We start from the raw sequence: 22,133 nt of genomic DNA on the forward strand, positions 1-22,133 counted from the left end.
ACCTGAAATGCATGGACTTGCATAGACTGTTCTTTAAAACTAAAAATAAAAGAATAAATAGAACACAAAGTAAAACAGTCACTTTCTACCAATCCAGTTTCGAGGCACCATGCTGCTGTGAAAAAGAGATGGTTTCTACTCTTCACCTGCAGCCAGCAGTGGTCGAACCATCAATGAAAAAAGACTCACCAACAGCTATGCACAGTCAGAATCGATTACTGAAGCATTTGCTTTCTGTCTAAGGATCTATGACCACATAGCATGGTATAGAATGAGGGTTTATACGCTTGCTACTACAGTGCTGAAATCTAACCACAGTATACCACATCAAACAGACAATATTTCACTGTAACCAACACCCAACAGTTGTTTGGCTAGTTTTCAGTCAAGATAAAACTATGTTCATTAAAAAGGACAGTTGTTGGTTTATTTTATTCTCTTACACAGCTTTTTCCTCTGCTGGTCGAAGATTTATTTTACAACCGATGTAAAAAAAAATCAAAGGCTGAACCAAAATGTTACTGTTTAAACCTAGAATGGCACTCAGTAGAGTGCATACCTCCACCAAGGCCAAATATTGATGAAAATGTCATTAAATGCCCCAATCTCGTAAGGTCAAGGAAAGTGATAAAAAAAAAAAGCTTGGGTCCACCCCTTTAAGCGTATATGGGCCAAAATTTAATGGGTTCTGTTACGACTGAACAAGGATTGAACCCAAATGCACGACTCAACAATGGGGTTCTGGAATGAACATTTCAAAAATGAAAATCACTGGTGGCGAGGCAAAAAGGCAACAAAAAATAAAAGACTACAAAAACACAAAATCACTTTTAGCGAGGAAAAGGCAACTAGACTATGAAACAAACCAAACAAAGTAGCAACAAATCAAGACAAAAGATTCAAAGAGCAAACAGTGAACGAAACCTGACAAGATGAAGGCTTTGCTGGTTGGTAGCTGGAGGTGAGGCTGATGGAGGCGCCGATGAGTCCAACTCCTTCCAAAACCTGGAGACGAACGGGGGCCCCCGGTCCGAAACAATGTCTTTGGGAAACCAGTGAATACGAAACATATTAGTCATAAGGACCTTGGCTGTCTCCTTAGCCAACTGCAACTTGGGCAAGGCAATAAAATGAGTCATTTTTGAAAATCTGTCCACCACCGTGAGCACCGTGGTGTTACCTTCAGATACTGGGAGCCCCGAGGTCTTATTGCGGGCGCAGACAGGGCATGTCTTCACATACTCCCGCACCTCTCGCTCCATGGAAGGCCACCAGAATCTCTGAGGGATGGCACGCATGGTTCTTTTGACCCCCGGGTGGCAGGTGAGCAGAGAGGTGTGAGCCCAGTGGATCACCTGTGGACGCATGGCAATAGGGACAAACAAGTGATTTTAAGGACATCCACTAGGTGTCGGGGCCTCACCATTTGCACAGTTCACCTCTGATTCTATTTGCCAGGTTACTACTCCTACCACACGATTCAGTGGTAGGATGGATTCAGGCTCCTTGGCAGATGGCTCGGGGTCAAACAGGCGGGTGTTCTGGGACCCCGGCCTCTAAGACAACGCAAAGTTAAAGTGACTAAAGAACAGAGTCCACCTAGCTTGACGAGAGTTCAATGTCTTGGCTTTACGAATGTACTCTAAATTCTTGTGATCAGTCCAAACAATGAAAGGGTGCCTCCACTCCAGTGCCTCCACTCTTCCAAGGCTACCTTGACCGCTAATATCTCACGGTTCCCAACGTCATACTTCCTTTCAGCCGGCGAAAGTTTACTGTACGTGACAGGAAGGCATAGGCATGGAGCTTGTTGTCCTTCTCAGAGCGCTGGGACAAAACATAACAAAACATTATTTCCTCACTGTGACAGTTTCTTCCCTGGCCAATGCCCCATCCTTCCACCAAGTTTGATGCAAATTGATTCAGTACTTTATGTGTAATCCTGCTGGAAAAAAATAAAAAAACATGGGTGAAAACATAACCTCCTTGGCAGAGGTAATAGAATAAACTGAATTATGTCATACTGCAACCAAAGTGTATTGTACTCAGTCAGGGCTGAACTGAATAGTATTCAATTTGCTGGGTTTTGAATGTACAATGTGTCATATGCAGTGAGGTGTAGATTCTGTGGGAGAACTTGTAGCTGTCGAAGTTTCTGTTCAGGTCAATAAAAATTATTACTACCATTACTACTCCCCTTAATTAAGCCAGAGTGATTAAATAACGAGCTTATTGTTTTTCTGTGGTAATTGTGGCATTATTTCAAAATTAAATGGGTCATTTGTTACAGCAATCATTGGTGCATGCAATAAGCACAGTATTGCTGCTCTACATATTGAGGAACACATTACTGTACCACCCACCAGTGATATGTTTGGGCTCTTGCAAGTACCTGTGTGTTTAGGATATTTACTCCTCCAGTCAGTGCTCATTTCAGTAAAAAAACAACAACAATACGTTTTCATCGAGGACCATTTATCAGGACAAAAATAAGACTAAATCTAAGGCGGAAGACAGATAATTAAACAAAGTAATAGTATGTTTTATAGCATTAATAGCGCAGCCTGCTAATAAGTTAATAAGCAGCAGCTTGCGTTTCAGTAACATTAGCTTAGTAACTTTAGCAGTAACATTACAGGTAGATAGAAGGTATGAGAATATTTTACCCAAGTAAATGTACTTTTACTTTAAAAATTATTAAAGTAAAGTAAAATTACTTGGGTATGATAATGTTTTGTAATAGAACTATGAAATTAAAGAACGAATTAAAGGGTGTTAATGTCACATAAAGTCCCTTAGGCCAAACCAATAACAAAATCGATTATCAGTCATAAATAAACAACCACCATCTTCAGTGTAGCTCTGAATTAGCAAACCAGGAATGAGGGCAAAACTCAAACAAACACTCGAACAAAAATCACCTACAATAATTTAAAAAAAAAGCTATGAACACCCTGGTGGGTATAACAAGCTATTTTAGGCTACAGAAAGTAAATAACATTCCACGTGAACAGCAGAATGAAGCATCACCAAGACAGCCAACATGGAGATGAATACATCATTTAAATTCGCCAGCAGCTACACCCCACAAATACTCACATAAAAGCAGGCACAGTTTTTACACACAAAACACTGCATTGCTAGGCAACACACTGATTGCTGATGTTCTCATCTGGGGAGACAGTCAGTGAGTTTGTTGTTAGACTTACCTGTCTGAAAGTGGGCATTGGGCACCATGAGGTCCTCCACAGTCCACCCGACCTCTGCTCCACTGCGCTCCTGAAAGCTTTCGAAAACAGCCTCACTGAGGGTAGTTCTAAAGTAAAATTAGTCAGTCCTTCATTTCATGGTATTTTAGTGATAAAGTTAGTGGATCCAGCTTCTGCTCTGCAGTGGAGCGCACAGGTAGCTGCAATACAAAGTGAGCAAAAGTGTAAGTGAGCTAACAGTTCTTTTCAAAAAGCCGAGGTTTGGAGTGACAACTGTATTTACTGAGGAGAGTGTTGTATTATTGCATAGATGAGTGACATGAGCACTGTGTATGTGTGTGTGCCAACCATTACAGTCTATGGCTCCACTCTGAACTAGTTTTAGTTGACTAAAACTAACAATAATCAAGAATAAGACCAAAAAAAAGAAAAACTAAATCAAAGTCAGCTGCCAAAATTAACACCAAAGCAGCATTTAAAAAAATGTCCCTGCCATTGTTTTTGTCATTAAGGGACAGTGACCCTCTGCCCATTTGAACTGTTATGCAGCTACTCTCACAAGCTCACTGAGAATGAATCCGTCCCCATGCTGTGATAATAAGCTGTGGGACTTGAGTCATACTCTGGTCTTGCTTGGATAGGAAAGCATGTTTGAGTTTCCTGCCCACCTGTCTTATTCTGCACCCGCGCTGAACAAAGACCCCCTGCATAGCACACCTGCAGCATCCTCATACTGTAAAAGCTCTCTGACTTAAATATTTAGCATGTGGGAGTGCAACAGAGAAAGAGAGAGGCTTTGGCCTGGATTGTTTCCTCTGCATATCGACCTCTGTTTGCTCAGATCTCAAAAGACAAAGGGAAGGAAGGACAGAAGTGTTACAATGCAAAAACCAGAAAAGCCTCAAATAGATGAAGAAAACTGAGGCCAAAATCTAACCAGACTTTAGAAATGGGTGCGGTCATTGTTTCCCTAAATACGACACTCCACAGTAACATGAATTATGTGCAAGCAGAGTACAATCCCTTGTCATTACACAGGCCATTTTGTTCAATGATTTAAGATACTCGTGAGTCGTGTATATCGAATGTCAGCCCGTATGACAGCCTGTTCTCTTTCTCTCTTGTCTGCATCTCCTTCCAAGGCTTCTCCCCCCCCCACATTCCTCATTCAATAGTAATTCTCTCTTTCTCTCTGACTCTTCTCCTCCTCCCTACATACTCATCTTTTCGCTTGTCACTTTCCCTTCATGTCAATTACCATCTCCCTCCACTTTCTCCCCCCTTCCTCTGGCACTGATCGCCCTCTCTTACACCTTCTCCATTTGTATCCCACTATTTTCTCATCCCTCCCACTTAGGTCCTCTTCTCCACTCTTTTTCTTTGAATTCCACAGTCTCTCCACATGCAAAGCTTCCTCTGGTTCATCTCCTGCCTCCCCTTCCTCATCCACTCCCTTTATTGACTCTGTTCCCTTCGTTTCTGTCAAATTGCTTCTTCATCCATCGTGCTGCCTGCTGTCTGTCAGTTTCTGCATTCTCTCTCTTCTCCTAAAACCTTACCATATTTATTTCATCTTCCTGCAGGACTTGAAACGTTCCTGCCTTTTACCTCCTCAGTCTCTTCTCCTTCTCATCGTCCTTTGCCTCATCCCACACACTTCTCTTTCTTTCCAACATGTAGCATCTTCTCTCCTTCCCCTTCTATATTCATCTTAGCAGTGAGTGAGTGACCTGAATCTGTCTCTTTGTATTACAGCCCCTCCCTTCTGCAGCTCAGGAACACCTTGGAAAACCAATAGAGTGGTTGCCACTATGCCTTGCGTGCCCTCATTTGTGTATAGGAGTCTAAGTGTGTGTAATTGAACCTTGAACGATAAGGCAGTCGGCCTTTGTATGCCCGTGCTACAAGTGCATCGGACCTGGCTGTGATTCATCTGTGTCTGCATGTGGGAGCCAGTTAATTGGAGGCGATGGGTGTGTGTGCGCGTGTGTGTGTGTGTGTGTGTCTGTATGTGTCTGTGTGTGGGTGAGTGAGTGACTGCATGTTCACTTTCTACATTATGTTTATCAGTATGCCAAGTAGGGAGCCTTAAATGGATTTTAGCTGAAATGTATCGGCTTTTCCAGAAAGAGAGAAGCTCAAGATTATCTCACATTGCCAGTGTCTTGAATGTATGTGCATATACTGTGTGTGTGTGTGTATGTGCATGTGTGTGTGATATGGGTTGATGATTCTATGGGTGCCGTGTTTGGTATGTTGTCTATAATTGCTTGTGCCTTACCATCCATCACAGGGCTGTTTTTCCTCACACTTTCTTTACTCTCTTCAGTCACAAACTTGTTCTCTCTTCTGCAGGGAGAAAAAGCAAAAAAAAAAAAAAAAAAAAACTTTTTTTCAGAATGACTCTGACAAGTGTTTTTTTCTACACTGAATGAAAGCATACATAACAAACTTTCTAGAAAGAGACTGCGTGGGGGACTGGATGGGGAGGAAGAAACATCATATCTTCCAAACAGGAAAACAATCAAGGCAGATAGCACCGAGCTGTCAAAGAGTGTGACACCACCAAAACACTGAGGTCCCACCCTGGGAAAATTAAAAACATCGCACTGACACAAAACACAGTATTCTCTACAAACTTAGTTTTACTCTCATCTTTTCTCGTGCTACGTCAACTGAACTTTCATTTTTGTAACTTAGGCTTCCAAGACGCAGCTGCACTAACTTTTCTGCTAAATTTATATGGCGCTTGCAGGCTAATGGATGCACTTACTTGAAGTTTGGTCATGATACTGTTGTCAGAATGCAGAGCATGTACAAAAAGAAGTACAAGTGTGAAAGCTACTGGCACAGAGGAGACATGGATTAAACCTGGGGAATTATGCATTTCTACAAGGTATTTTCAAGACAGTCAGACACGATAGTGACAATCATATTAATGTGTTTTTTTCAAAATGTCATTTACTCTTATACAACCAGACCACATTGCACAAACTCAGGTCTTGCACCAAGTTTTAACTCTGGAAACATTCAAATGAGAATCAATACAGCCTGTACTGGCCCAATTAACGTAGAAATCAATGAATGTTCAGATGATAACTTGACTGACTGCCTTTCAAAACTCCAGAGCCTATTTAACAACTATAACCACAATGGAAAAAACAGTGAACCAACTGACCAGCAGCCAGGCTGAAATCCTTGAAGCCATGTCGCTAGCTAAAAACTGACTTTAGTGGACAGTTTGGGAGACATTTAGCAATGTTTCCAGAACAGTCACCACATTTTTTTCTGTTTGAAATAGAAGCAAAGGCCATTGCTTGGCCGGTAAGTGGTATGCATGTCCAGTCAGGTGTAGGAAGGGTTCATGCTGCTTTCTGTCAAACTGTCAATCACCATTTGAATAAACCAAACCACTATGAACCACGCTGAAAGAAGGGATTTCCCAGTGTTCCCCAACCAGACATAACGTTAGACCGGCATCTATTAAATTTGTCTTTTATGAAGAACATTAGTTCCATGCTCCAGTTAGTTCATGCTCCAACAACACTGCCACAGCACCAGATCCTACAAGGAGATTTTTTTTTAAATAAAATAATCATTTAGACACATAATTTGACAAACATGAGTATGTGCCATATTTTAGGTGGAAGTAGACCAGAGAAGTATAACCCACAGAGGAGACTCTGCCTAGCCAAGAGAAAAACCTTCCACTGCCAATGATGTCCACTGGGAGAAATGAGACAGTCCTCCATAGATATGGTATATGACTAATGACAATTTGACAAGGATATAAAATTACATCAGTGGGTGTTTACTGTGTCAATTTGATTAATACTGGCACTTGCTCTGCAGTCACGCACTGTACTTGTTCTGTAGGTTTGTACCAGTCAAACTGTATCTGCATACTTATTTCTTCAAAATGTATTACCTTGACCTTTTAACGAAAAACAAAACAAAACAGTGAACAGCTTGCAAGTCAGATGGCTGGGCTCGCGTATTTCACACTAACAAAGCCACAGATCTCGTGTTTAGAAAACACACTAGGGAAGTTAAAAAGTAAGTAAAGTATGACTAATGGAAAAGTGTGTGTCTCTCTGTGATTTCATCTAAAAGAAAATCAACAAGTCATTATGTGGTTCAAGTTGCAGGTTCAGTGTAAGGAAGCATAATTTGTGTCATGACAAGATGCTATTTTATGAAAGGCATATTGTTTTATATCTTTGTGCTTTGTTTTTTTTTTTCTAAATTTGTGATTGATTGTCAGTTACAAGTGTGTCTTCTTTCTGTTTTGTTTAGTACATTAAAACATCCTTTGGTGACAATGATCTCTAAAAAAAAAATCTGATTTGACAAAACATTTCAGAAACAACATTTGATTGACATAAATCTTTTCATTGTCAAAACATGTGGTAATGTGCATAGTCACACACACCACAGCGGGGGGACAAGTCTACAGTGTGCGCGTGGGTCCACAGAGGCAGTGACCTGGACACAATAGTAAAGTGGGTAGAGTTAAATGGACCATGGCAGAGGCAGTGGACCCAATCAGTGAATGCTTTGCTTTAGGTGGTAGCACAAGGATCTCAGCCACTCAGACACACTGTGAAATCGCACACAGCCACAGCTCAACATGGCACATCAGGCACACTGCATGAAAAACTGGGATAATATCCACAACATTTCATTGAGAGTGTTGAATGATATCATTAGCAACACTGCAGCAGATGCATTCATTGATTAAAAAAAAAAAAAAATCTGTATCCTTGCATCTGAGCAGCATGATGTAAAAAATTGTGTTGAAACATGTCTCATTTGCCTTGTGGTTCTCTAACTGGGGGGCACAGAGCCACTGCAGGGGGTCATGGATAACCAGGGGAAAAATATGAAGTGAAACTATCTTGAATGAATATGATTCATGTAGGAAAAATAAGCAAACAAGAGTTTGCTGATGCTCTTGTGCTGACCTTTATTTCACAAAAACTTCAAATTGGATCCTTTTTTATTTTGTTACTTCCTCTGTAATTGCCGATGATTGATAAAAATTGTGGGGTAGAAAAAGTTCACAGAGAGAATCACAGCATTACCCTGAGTCACAAAGTTAGACTGAAACATTAATTTTATCTGTCAGGTATCATCACAAGCAGACAACTTTTGACACTTAGGAAAGTTAAAACTGGGGATGAACAAGCAATGTGTGTGTGTGTGTATTTCAGTACAGATAGTTATTAACAACTACTACTACTACCTGGAAAAAGTTTGGGGATGTGCATCTGCATCTTGGAGATTCTTTTTAAAGGTCTCATGAAATGGTCCAGTTACTTTCTCTTGATGTGATGTATTTCCTGGTGAAACAAGACAGAGAAGGTCAGTATTAAATGTAAACACCGTGCTACACTGCGAAAACACCAGCTTACACTCTTTGGCATCAATAACAATTATAAATTGTTAAGGCCTTATAAACCCGAACGATCAGCATTTAAGGTAAATTTTGAAACTGTGCCAACAAATCGAGCTCATCTCCCGCTTCAAGAAAAGCAAGTAACTTTTGATTTTAAGCTGTGATTCATTACAAAATAATACAGTTCTGTCAGCTTCTGTTCTTTAGTTGGGGAGTGCAGGAAAACCAGTTTTCATTCCATTTACTTTGTCCTTTACACTGTAAAATGTCATAAGTTACTGAAGAATTCTTTCTTTTATTATCTCTGTGCAATTAGATAGGCTTGTCAATTTCACATTTAAATTGTTTAATTATGACTTCCACAACTAATAATCAAGTTCAGCTGATGGAATGTCCAATGCATTGTTTACTTAACTCATCAAATTAAGTTATTTTCTTTATTTATTTTAAGTTATTTTTATTTTTCTAAAATGAGGATTTCAGTTAAAGCCACTTGAACAGCATGGCGTCATTGTTGCAGGAACTAGTTATTTAGGCCTTTCTCACAATGGACATATCAACTACAGATTAAGCAGTAACATTAACGATGGCTGCCTTCCATTCAGCTGTTCTAGTTACAAAGCCCTGTGTGCTGTGCCACTCGCAAGACTCTCTGACACATTTAAATAGCGCTGAGCCATCATTAGCATTGTTAGTGACACCTGTGCTTTTCCTGCTGTGACATGTCAAAGCATCTGTGGTGAGATAGTTGCATTGCAAAGGAGCATAACTGGGGCCTGACGGCAACAGACATATTTTAACACCTACATCATATGTCATATATGCCGTGAGATTCAGTGAATTAAATCATGCAAGAAAATGATCATTAATTCTGTTGATGAAAATGGCTCACTGTGGTACCATGTTGCAGGTTAGTCCTCATTTTTGTTCTCCAGCAGTCCGGTGATCGATCTGGCCAAAGGAAAGCTGGCTGCGAAAAGAGCTCAGGTGGAGGAAACTATAGAGGAGGCTGATAGGATGACTGCCTCATGTTGGCAACACCTCCCCAGACTCTCGGCTCCTTTCACCTTCTTCCACCTCTCCCTCCTTTTTCTCCGTCTGCCCTCCACTTCTTCACCCCACAGGAATCTGTGGAGCGATGGAGGGAAACAGAGCCCAGCCACCTCCACCTGGTCATTATCAGACACACACCTGCTGCCTCTTCACCATGCCTACTTTCTTCTTGTGCTCTAACTCTTGTCGGTTTTAGGTCCACAACCCTCATTCAACCCTAACTAATGGGGATATCTCATTTTTGATTTTTCAGCATGTGGATATGCTTTGAGGCTTTCCTAAATAGTCTGTGTCTTCTGCATGTGCAACATTAAACATGCTGAGTTTTTTCATTGTCTATGTATTTTGCATGGTTCGTTCCTATATGCTGATGGTGACTTGACCATATCAACAATCCTCCCTGTCTGGAAGAAAAATGCTTTTCCTTAGCATGAAGTGCAAGGTGAAATGGACCAAACCGGTTGTTACCATCACTCGCAACTCTCTCCCAACAATCCCGTGATGACTCCTTTCTGACAGGTTACCATGACTACCTGACATTGAAGGCACCTCTCCATCCATCTGTGCTGCAGCAATTGCTTCCACCTCACCCAGCTCTAACTTTCCCTCGCTTCCACTCCCTCCCTTCCATCACTTCTTCCCCCTACAATACAAATGCCATGCATTCAGAGAAGAGAGGAGAAGGTCGAGGCTGTTTGCTTTTTGAAAGCTGCGGCACTAGAAGAACTGAACTCAGCCTACAAAGGCGGGAGAGAAGGAGTGACAAGCAACAGGGGCTATAAAAAATTCATGGCCAATAGAAAGGCACAGGGAGTCCAATGGTATGTGAACTGTGCACTGTAAACTTCTTCTCTCTTTGTAGCTTCACTCTCCCTCTCTGTGTTGAGGTCTTTTTTCCTATTAATGTTTTCTACTGGATTCCAGGCCTTCTGAACTATTTTACTCATTTTTTATTGTAAAAACTACTGCTAGAAAGTCCAAAGTCATGTCAATTTCACCGCTGTGAAAGCGGATTTTAGATGAATGTGTGCATGCAACACTGGACTTGAAGACACATTCCGATACCGTACAGTACTGTATGTTAAAATTTGCTCTATTAACTTATATCTTACACTTATTAAGCACTCTTTTTGTCACCCAGGCACTTTTTGTCTTCGGTAGTGAATGGAGTCATTTTAATGTACTCTCAGCACAGGCTGATGTATGAGCTACCAGGGAATACACACTATAATATCCCCACTACAGTACATAAAAGCACATCTGAACATTTGGCAGCTGGGCTGGCTGGTAGATGAGCAGAAGCAGCAAAATTTTCATATCATGCAGTAATTCAAGCACCAGTTTGCAGTGTAGAGTAAGAAGCAGACTGGGTAAGAACCAGCTCAGTTTAAATAGGCCACACCATTCACTAAGAGTGCAGCTGATTGGTTCCTTATAATGAAAATGCTGCTGAAGAAAAAATAAATCAAGGAATAACAATGACTGTATTTTATCAATTTCTGGACTGTTCTTTGATTATTTAGCATTTTTCTATTTAACTACCTCATGTGCTGTAGGTGAGATCTTCAGGAGCCTTTCCCTCTAAGTAATGCATCTTTTGAAATTAACATGTTTATTCACAACTATAAATTAAGACTCAGGTAAAGGGACCTCCAATTAGTGATCATTTTAAACTGATTAATTTGGAGCAGAAACAGAAATTATTCACATTGGAAAGACAACAACTGTACCACTGACAAGCTTCACACTATATATTAATAAAATGATACTATATAAAATGATAAATTAATTTCAGCTTGCAAATGCAGGTCAGTGGGTTTAATCTTTTAGGTTTACTTCCTGATTATTACAAAGTAACTGCCAACTCTAAAGTTAAAGGAATTAGTTTTACATTTTGGGATATACTCTAGCTGAGGATTAGATGAGAAGACTGATATCACTTTGTATGTCGGTTGAAAATATAGAGCTGAAGCCAGGTGATTAGCTTAGCTTAGTGAAAAGACTAGTAGCATGGGGAAGCATGGGCACGGTTTTAAAGAATTTCCCTATGGGGATTAATAAAGTTCTTCTGATTCTGATTCTGTCAAAACATCTCGATAATTATGTTGAATCTTGTAAAGTTAATCTGTACATTTTTTAATTTAGCCACAACCATGCTAGCTGCTTCCTCTTGTTTCCAGACATCACGCTAGGCTAAGCTAATTGCATCCTGGCAATGGCTTAGTTATGATTGATTAGACAGGTGTTATCTGTTTTTTCATCAAACGCCTGGCAGGGAAGGGAATGAGTGCAGCCCCTCTCCCAAAATGTTGAACTATAGTGCCATAGGTATTAATGTACTAGCAAATGTCAAATGTTCTTATGAAGTGAAATGTTAATGACTGCTTTTCTCACCAACATGCATTAATTATCCTGTTCTTTTATCTTCCTGCCACAACCTGGTGAAGAACTGTACACCAGCAGTAAAAACTCAATCTCCAGGTAGCTGTCAACTCTGTTATGCCTACACCCACACGCATGCACGCACGCACACACACACACACACACACACACACACACACACACCCATCATGGCCTCATCCCCATGGTTAATTAATTGAACTAATTAAGGGTCCTTGTGTCAGTTCCATTGCCAGGCAATGTCCGTGCCTTATCTCAATCCCACAATGCACTTGATCACAAGCTGCTGTGTTTGAGACGTTCCCAAGATGTGATTAATTAATTCATGAGCGCTGGGTCGTTAAGACGCACCATGTCCCTCTGACATCAAAGTGACAGCGGTGAATGCACGGGAGGATGGCGGCTGTGTGGAAGCCGAGTGTAAAAGTAGCATGTTCAGAACTACTCTGTTGATCACACATGAAAGGCCGACAGACAAGCTGAATGTGAGGGTTAAAGGGCAAAGCTTATGCTAAATCTTTGAGGGATTTAAGAAGCATCTGGCGTCTTCTGATATGTCTCAGCATTAATAATTTATCGTGAAATTCATTGTACGTTTGTGTTTTAAGATGATTCACATGCACGTCTCTGAATAAGAAACAAAATGTAAACATATTCTTTCCATTTCATCTGCTCCATTTTGTTATCTTTAAAGAACATGCAATGCAATTTTATCTTTTCTGACTGCTAAGCATCGTAGCTAATTACCGAGAAGGGAAATAACGGCGAGAATAATTGTACTTATTGTCTAAGGAACTGCTCTTTCAAGAGCCATTCAAATTATTGAGAAAAATAAGCAACTGAAAAATGTGTACATATCTATTTGACTTCTTTGTTGTGCCCCCTCAAAGCTTAATGCCACAATAGACCTAAAGAGATTCATTCTTCTCTCCGAGGAAAAGCAGAGCCTTTCAAGTTTGGTTCACTGAAGCTGCAAGACACAGGAAAAAAGCTGCAGCCAAAGACACACATTTGAAGATCAAAAGGGGCTGTATTGTGTGTTTATGGGTGTGTTTGCATGTATGTGTGTCTGTGTGTTTGAGGGAGAAAGAAAGAGAAGGAGCCACTGTGGACTGCAGCCATTAGCAACAATTCCAAAGCATTTTATCAATGTGGTGCGGACCGTCAGCTGGTTGAGTTGTTATTAAACTGACTGATGATGTCTTGTGTGGGAAGTCTGCAGCTGACCTCTCTGACCTCCAGACTACACACAAACCATGCATGTGTGCACACTTAGAGCTGATAATAAAATGAATGCATGTGAAAGCATTTCTACCCAGGCATAAAGGTGCCCGCACACACAGACACAGCTGATCTCTCCATCCTTGAATGGACGTTTAAGGGGTGGATGGGCTAATCGGACAGACTCCCCCCAGATCCTGGGGGACATGACCCATCACCTTGAGGGGAAGACAGGCGAAACAGACAGACCACCTCGCAGCGGGGGGGGTGGGGTGGGGTGGGGGGGGGCTTTGTATGTTTGTACTGCGTGTGTGTGTGTGTGTGTGTGTGTATGCATCTGGGCAGGAAGGGAACCTCAAAGGTGACCAAGGTGAATCTTGGAAGTCAAGTTCAGCCCATAATTGATTTGAAGCATTTTTTCCTCAAGGGAAAAATGGGGGAAATATATCAAAAACGAAAGCAGAAATGTCTAAAATTTCAGTGATCTGTTAAAAAAACAGAATATCTCAGCAGATTAAGTCCAACAGACACTATAGCCAACCTCTTTAAAAGCTTTGCAATGCCCTGACAGGAAGATGTGTCCATAATGATCTACCTGTGGAGAAACTAACAATCCAGTGAGAACAGAAAAACATCAGCCAGTGAACATTCACTTCAACTCAGATGCTGAAACGATATGGAGCCTGTAAAAGACTGGTGGCAATGCAAAGACCTTGGCCATCATTACTACACTGAACTTCTGCGACTTTGACTGCAAACTGAGACCTCATTTGAGAGGGGTAACTGTGCTTGTGAGGGTATCTAAGCCATAGATGTGCTGCTTTCTTGTTGGAGTCAGTAATCTGCCGGCTTATGCTTCTATCCCAATTAATATTATCTGCTCCAAGTATTTTAGGAAGGAGTAAAAAGAGGGGAAGTTTCCCACTGTACTTTTCAAACGATTCAAAATGGATTATAATGGGTTCAAGGAATTATGAAACGTGACACATAAATAGAATGAAAAATTATTGGTACAAATCTCATTTAGAAGAGGACTCACCTTTAAAACTAGTCAACCAAACGGTTCTAGCCAAAATTACAGTGACCGCAAATACTCAGCAAAACAATTAATTTGTTGTTTATTCATTTTTCTACCAGCAACCCTGAGGACAAGTGTTAATCAGGCAAGATATTAATTCATTAAAAGTGTTTGCAACTTTATAGAAATAAACAATTATGAATCTAGATAGGTTTTATTAAACTGATTAAATGTAATAATTTCTTTCTAATCTGATGCGTCTGATTCAGATTCTCTTAATGCAATTCTAACATGCCACATGTATGTTGCTGTTATCGTTTCTCTTCCCACATAGTGATTTCCTTTGTAACATGACTACACGACAACAAATAGGGGACAAAATCTGCGCTATTGCCTCTGAGAGCTGCTTCTTAAGTTCAGTTTGTTTTCTATCCATGTCTGTGTGGACCGTCAGTATGCAGCCCCAAAATTTTGTGACCACAAAGAATTTACACAAGGACTGTACATAAACATGTTCACATTCTCATTCTTTTACAGTGTAGTTGTGTTAGGAATGCATCACATTCTGGCCGATACAGAGACTAATAACTTTCTAACAGTGTACATGTGGAATCGTTTTAAGGCACATTCACGGAAGTCACAGTAAAGTTGTGGGCCTTAAAGCCAAAACAATAAGCTAAAGATGCTAAAAGGCTCTGTAAAGTTCAGGGGAACTGCAGAGTCTGGTGATAATTCTTTGTGGATTCTAGACATTTGATCCATTGTTAATATATGAACTAGAGAAAGTTTAACTTCATGTATCCGCTTACAACTTGTCAGTGTGCTTCTAGGTTCATTTCAATACTTTAACAGCTAACCTAACACAGACTACATCTCTGCTAAATATTCCTAAATATTCATTATGCTGCAGACTTGCACTTGCCTTGGGGAGCTTTGTATGGAGTGACTGTGTGTATGTTTGTGGTGGGCTGAAGGTTGGCAGCACCTGTACTTAACGCCCACTCCTCTCCTTCAGACTCTCTTTCTCTCTCACACAAACACACAGCTTTTTCTGTGCACCATAAGTTAAGAACGGTGACAGTAATCCATCTCGTAGCATCCCCCAACCAGTCACGGCTGTCACCTTCGCCTCGCCAGGAGCAACTGAACCGCTCACCGGATTTAGGGGCCCTATAGATACCACTGCCACTCATGGTGCCCCGGTTCCGCCAGACTCTTGATGCAACACACACTGACAGATACCAAAAGACTCCTCAGCTAAAATAGAATTCCAATTTCACTGGGTTCAGCGTGCGATAAAACACAGAGCCCTCTTCAATTGTAACTAAACGAGATTAAAGAGGAAAGGGGAGGGGGGCAAATATAGATCATGGCTTTATTAACTATGGCAACAGAATTTTGCATGCAAGGAGAGGTGGAGGGAGGGGAGGGAGGGAGGCAGGGGCAAAGGGGGTGAAGAAACGAGCATCTTGTGCTTCGCAAGGAATTTATCATAATGTTCGCGCCACAAGATCATTTGCCTCTTGACAGGATCATTACGAGATTCAGTGCTCCCACGACCATTACGCAATTTCAGCGTTCTTCCTTGGATGGAATTTTAATTGAATTAGCCCGGCTGGTTACACATGGTGCAAACGATAACATTTTCTGTCTATCTGGGCTCATTGAATCTGCTTGGGGGGAGAGAGGGAAGTGCTGACGGTTTAAGGCAGGCCATGAAAAAAAAAGGACAAGGTGATTTTTGGTTCATTCCAATATGCTTTTTTCATAGTCTCTCTCTCTCTTTCCGCTGCTCCATGCCTTCTTGTTCAGCAACAAATACAGGTTGAATCCATGAAAATCGCTGGCCTAGCCTATCTGAGCCAGCTGAAGCACCACTGTATTATGCACACAGAACCACTCTTCCATGTAAGTGCCCATGTAAGCTGAGGGCAGTGCAGGCATGATGTATGGTTAGGGGGTGAATGTGTTCGTATTAACACCTCCAGAGAACACACCCCCAATGGCCACTAAAGTACATTCCCATAAGAATGATTAATGATGCCGGTCATCTTATGAAAGGCAGGGAGATCGAGGAGGGAAGCTATCACGCTGCAGGCTGACAAGAAGGTTTCACTTGACTGTGACCATTTTGAAACTTAAGTCTTTGACACTGAATGACACATCCCATTAAGAAGCTAGAATTAATGTGTGGGCTGGGTATTGACAGACAAATTTCAGTACGAGTGCAGACACTAGTTTTGGCACAATGCCACGATTATTTTTTCAGTGCCATCATGCTGAGGGATACAAACAATTTTTAAATGTTAAATGTCAGCACACAGGCTGCTATACAACCATACGAAATAATTTATTAAAATTAAAAAGGGCACAGATCTAAACAAGCATTAAACTCCAGCTTTCAGTGCTTAATCGTTTTTGATACTTGGTGATACATTTCTCTTTGTGCCAAAAATTCAGGTTATTGAGGTTAGATACCCAGCCATATCCAAACTCTGTTTTCAATAAAAATGATTAAACTTGATAAAAAAATCTTCCGTACCCAGTAAAATATGTCACAGTCCTGCAAGGTTAAGGTCTGGTGGCACCAGCTTTTCAATAGCAAAACTTTGCCAAGAAAATCAATTAATTTCAATGGAATGATCAGTGAATTCACTTGTGAGGGTGAAGCAAATCCACACAAATCTTTAGTGACATCAGCTTTTAGTAAATTCTGACCTACGAAATCACTGAAAACAGACCAACAACGAATTGTGTTGACAGTTCTGACCTTCACGGGGACGAAGAGCCTGAAAGTCCAAAATGGAGTACTCTATTGTAGCTTATTACCTGTGTTACACCATCTAATTTGATTTAAACCTCCTCTGTCAAAGGTAAAATTGCACCATATAAAAGAGTTATGGTTATCAGACAGTTATGAAACAGAAGTCAAAGGGAAAAATACTTTTGAATAACTGAACTTATTGTCCCAAGGCTGACTGAGCTAACAGTTAGAAAGCTTGCTAGCTTGGAGACCCTTTATTTTATTAACCCACTTCAATAACGAAAAAATGCCAAGGTTGGAATAACCAGCTCAAGAAGTTGCAAGTGGCCCCTGTGTTGACAAGCTTCTGGAACCATGTGTTTAATTTTCATGCCACTGCTGTGACTGTGTCTTTGAGTTGCTGGTCATATTTGTAATGCAATACTGCACACTTACTGATCCATTCTGAATGTAAAGCAGGTACGGATGAAAAACACACCTCGCCACTCAGGTAGCTGAGCTGTCGCCGAGGATGAGGAGGAAAAGCTCTTCTAGGTTGTGCAGGTGATTGGACCACCTATGGAAATAAGTAGGGAGAAGAGTTGCAGGTAGAGAAAAAACAAATATACATATTAGGAATCGCAGTAAGCAAACAGTGTGAATATATTCATGTATATAACATACCATTATCATATACTATAGTAACTTACCTTACCCGTCACCTACTTCTTCCATCCAAATTAGTCATAAAATAAAATTCCGAGCCTCATTTTATTTAGCAAAAAATGTTTAATCTCTCCTTGATGCGTGTTTATTTACAAGTAGTAAATCTGCAAAATAGGAAATAACAGAATATTTACACAATGAATGTTAACCTGCAAACTTGTGACAGTCGCTTCAAGTCTGAAACTCTAAAAATGTATCAGAGTTATTGTAGTATTAAAATTCCTTTGCCAACTCTGTCTGAATTCATTTGCTTTGTGTTTCCTAGGATCCTATGTAACTTCCATTTGGAAAAAAAAAGAAAAAAGAAAAAAAAACAGCTACTGAAGTTTCTAGAATCGGAGGAAAGCAGGAAAAAAAAAAAGTGAAAGCAAAAATGATGCCAGGACTTGCATTTGATTCAACCATGGTTTGGAAAGGCAAAAGTGTGACTAAGCATGTCTAAAGAGCCGAGAATTAAACATGAGATCCATGACTAGGATGTGCTGAATCCGCTCACACTGAAGGCAGTGAAGTGAATTTCACTTGTTAATTTGTTCTGATTTGACAGAAAAACAGCACAAAACCCTGCAACTCTCCGTCAAACTACAGTCGGCATGTTGCTCTTGTGACAAGTTCTAAGTCAGCAGCTGATTCTGGCTCCTCCAGATGACACCGAACGATCTCAGACAACGAACATGCGTTTAAACCACCTCAGTAACAATAAATACAAGTCAATTATCACTCTAAACAGTGCAAAATGAAGGACAGAGAAGGGTAGCTGGGAAGTTTCTCTAAAGATGCGTCGGGACTTGAAAAGCAGGTCAATCTAAAAGGCAAGTAGCCATGCAAACGATAAACAAACCAAGTCCCTCGGCAGCCATTTAATCGACCAAATTACAACCAGAATACCACACAAATGGAGCATGAACCTGAGAATGAATTGAGAATGTTTGAGTGTCTTTAAAAAGCCTGACAGATCACCAGCTGGACACTGCAGCCTCAGTTGATCTCTGTCTCTGTGCTTCCGCAGGGAGGGAGTGGATTTGTCCCTACTGTACATTGTACTCATACAGATCATTCAAAGGACTGCTGTTAACAGCACAGCTGAGCTCCGGAACAGCAGTCATCTGTTTCCTTGCTTCGTGATCTACAGCTAGAGCACCACAATGTACGAATACAGGTAAAGTTCAGCTGTATACTGAGGAAAAAATGTTTGTATAGTGGACTAAGCATATTTTTGGTGGAAGTTTTTCAGTACTGTCTTTAATATAGATGATTCTAAGAGAAATGATTTCATGTGCGTAGCCAACGTGGTCAGCTGAAAAGGAGAAATTTCTATCCTAACACGGGCAGAGTGGTCCCTCAAGACTGTTTTTTGGCAGGTACAGAATGAACTATCAAGTCCCAACAGGTATCCAGTTGAAGTAGGCTCATATGTATGCAGCTGTAGCAATGTCACATCTCAGATTTGTAAACAAAATGGTGGGTTTGACATTAATTTTTTGGAAGTGTGCTCACTATTCTTGGATGTGACAGAAGATTGTTTTCTTTTTCTCTTCTTTTTTTTTTCTTTTTAAGGAACCTGGCATAAAAATGGACAGCGACAGCATTTATGATCAGCATAAAATGACAGCCCTAATGTTTGATAGAAAAAACAAGGTACAAGAGTTAAAGCAGCAAGTCACATTTCCATCACAAAGACACATATGCTCATCTGATGCAACTATTTCATTTTGATCCTTGAGATCAGTAAAATAAACCTTGAGTTCGGTCAAGTACTTCAACTTCAGGCAAACCGAAGAGAATTTTGTCTTCTGTGTACCGTAAAATGTACAATTTACATGTGGAAAATAAAAAGAAAAAAAAACAAAAACAAAACAAGGAAAAACAACCTGATTACAAAAATGGCAAACAGCTTTTGTTCATCATGAAAAAGTATACAATTTACAAATGAAAACATCAACAAAACAAACATTATACAGACCACAGTTTGGTTTTTCGGCAAGCAGGAGGAAAAAAAAGAATTGGAAAACATTATTTCTCACCACAAAGTTAAAAACCATGACTTCAAGACTTCAAAAAAAGAGAAACAAAGAAATCCTCTTAGGAGAGCAGTAATAAAAAAAAAAAAAGCTTAAGCCACACATGGCAATAGGCTAGTTTTGAAACAAGAGCTGCAGGCTAAGGGGAGGATTACTCAGCCTTGTGGAGCTAATGAATGATACAGAGGTGTCTCACCTCTGCATCTATATACTCCCTCCCAGTGGATGAAGAGCTAAAATCCCTGTCTCAAATAGGTAGGTTAGAGGTGGAGAGAAACACTCTGTATATCTTTTCCTCGCCCCTTTATTTGGGTATTAAAATTGAGAAAACGAAATAAAAAAGGAAAAAGAGGTGGCTTTAGGCTGGAAACAGCTTTTCCCACTTTGTTTCATCACTGAGGGGCTCCACTAAGCTCTACATGACCTCAATGTGGCTCCTGTAAAGACATATAGCTGAGTCTGAGAGCACCAAGACTTTGGTTTTGCTCTTACAGGGCTGTGTCAGAAAATTAATGACCCATCAAGAGATGGATAACACAAACTCAGGACCCGTGGAATCCTAACCGTTAGATAGGGTGGCTACGTGGCATAGGGGGCAAATGGGAATATCTTCGGTAGTGCAATGTAGCTACTTCATTGTTCAGTCACTATATCGTGATCCACTGAACTGTCACCTCTTGACCCTGAAAGAAAAGAACCAGCCTTGGAGCCAGACACTAACATGGTCATGGTAAAGCAACAATCCTGTGAGTATATATTTGGTTTCCTGAAACCAAAAAATTGCACTGATTGAATTAGGAACAACAGCAACTTCATGTTATCGCCATGACACCGTGAACCGTCCGAACTTGAGAAGACTGACAACTACGTGCGTCGCCTCCCTTCCCGCTTATTTTCAACAAGGATCTTAAGATGGGGTCATTACTCAAAAAATTATTTTCAGTCACTAGGCATGTTCATATTTAAAATCATACGGTAGCACATTCCATCTAACAAAATGTCTTTGCACTAAACAACATTCAAAGAAAACATGGCACAGTACGACTTTTTTGTTTATTTTTCTTTTTTTTTCATCTACGTTGTTTTTCTTCTTTTGTACTTGAAATATCAAATCATGTTTGTTGTTGTATTTTTATTGTGTTTGTTGGTTTAAAATGAAAAGGAAAACAACAAAAAAGTTTGCTCCCTAATCTTTCTTTAAAAACGTAGCTGTATTTATATATAATATCTATATAGTCTTCCTTTGTAATGTTTCTGTAAATTGTGCAAATTCAGCAGTAATACAAGTGGCGAGAGATCAGAGAGTGGGCAGTTGATTACATTTATACAAAAAAAAAGAAAAAAAAATCTAACATCCTTTAAAACCGTGACACCCTGGTGGAATCACATGACCTAGTGAGCCTCTCTCCATCGGCTCATCGCAGATCGGTCCATCCTGCTAATGATGATGCCGTATAATGGAGTTCATTTTCAGGTTTCCACTGTTTCATTCCTGACCATCGCTTCATCACGACAAGACTCCGGAAATCAAAATCAAGCAAACCACAAACACCAACATCCACAATAATCAAATGCTGTCAGTTGACATGTTTCTCCATGTATGCCTGTGTGAAAATGTCCGGTGTCCCAGTCTCTCACACAGACACATGCCCGCACACTGTATGGGGCCGCAGACAAACACACACATACACATGTAAGCGTACACAGGCCCGCCCATCTCTACCGAACCCCCCCCCCCTCTCGGTTTGCAGTATACTGCTTCAGTCCTTTTGCAGTTCGTCTGTCATATTGTTGGGGGTTGGAGTTTTGTTTGTTTTCTGGGTGAGAGGAGCGAGGGAGAGAGACAGATGGAGACGAGGAGTGAAGAGAAGGAGGAGATGGAGGTGCTGGATGGTCCTCAGCTGGTCAGGGCCATTGTGTCAATGACCTGCTCCAGCTTGCTCCTCAGTCTCTGTCTCCTCGCCTGCTCGTCCCGCTCCAAAGCCGATAAGATCTGAGGACACAAAAGGGGAAAAGGTCAGTGAACCTAACAAATGTGCAAGCTTTTGCTTCCAAAACATGGAGGTGGCCATGACAAATAAGGCTGTCAGATGACTCTGATATCTCTGATATCCCATGGTTCATATCTGATATATATAGTAACTTCTCATGTAAAAGCTGGTATTCAAATAATGGCTGGTAAACAAATAGGTTGGTCGCTAAAACAGGCCACGTGACGAAAAGAAAAAAACAAACGGATGCAGGGTGCTTCAGTTGGCCCAATCATGTTTACACTCAAACCATTTAGGTTAACTGAAACCAGTCTTTTTACAATAAGCCTGACTCTTCTAAGACTTCTTTCTGG

The 22,133-nt window shown here is 40.6% G+C and overlaps 1 protein-coding gene across 4 annotated transcripts in view; it reads right to left on the bottom strand.

Annotated features, from left to right (window-relative positions):
* Positions 1 to 17,835: 17,835 nt before the first annotated feature.
* The window catches only part of LOC121178870 (plexin-A1-like), a 188,306-nt gene continuing 184,008 nt past the window's right edge, over positions 17,836 to 22,133 (bottom strand). For all 4 annotated transcript variants that reach the window (XM_041033299.1, XM_041033297.1, XM_041033298.1 and 1 more), the window contains exon 32: positions 17,836 to 21,782. In XM_041033299.1, the coding sequence (XP_040889233.1) occupies positions 21,687 to 21,782 (96 nt within the window). In that variant the 3' untranslated portion in view covers positions 17,836 to 21,686. The remainder of the gene's footprint in view (positions 21,783 to 22,133) is intronic.

Source organism: Toxotes jaculatrix, chromosome 3 (genome assembly GCF_017976425.1).
Source record: "Toxotes jaculatrix isolate fToxJac2 chromosome 3, fToxJac2.pri, whole genome shotgun sequence".
Lineage (NCBI taxonomy): Eukaryota > Metazoa > Chordata > Actinopteri > Toxotidae > Toxotes > Toxotes jaculatrix.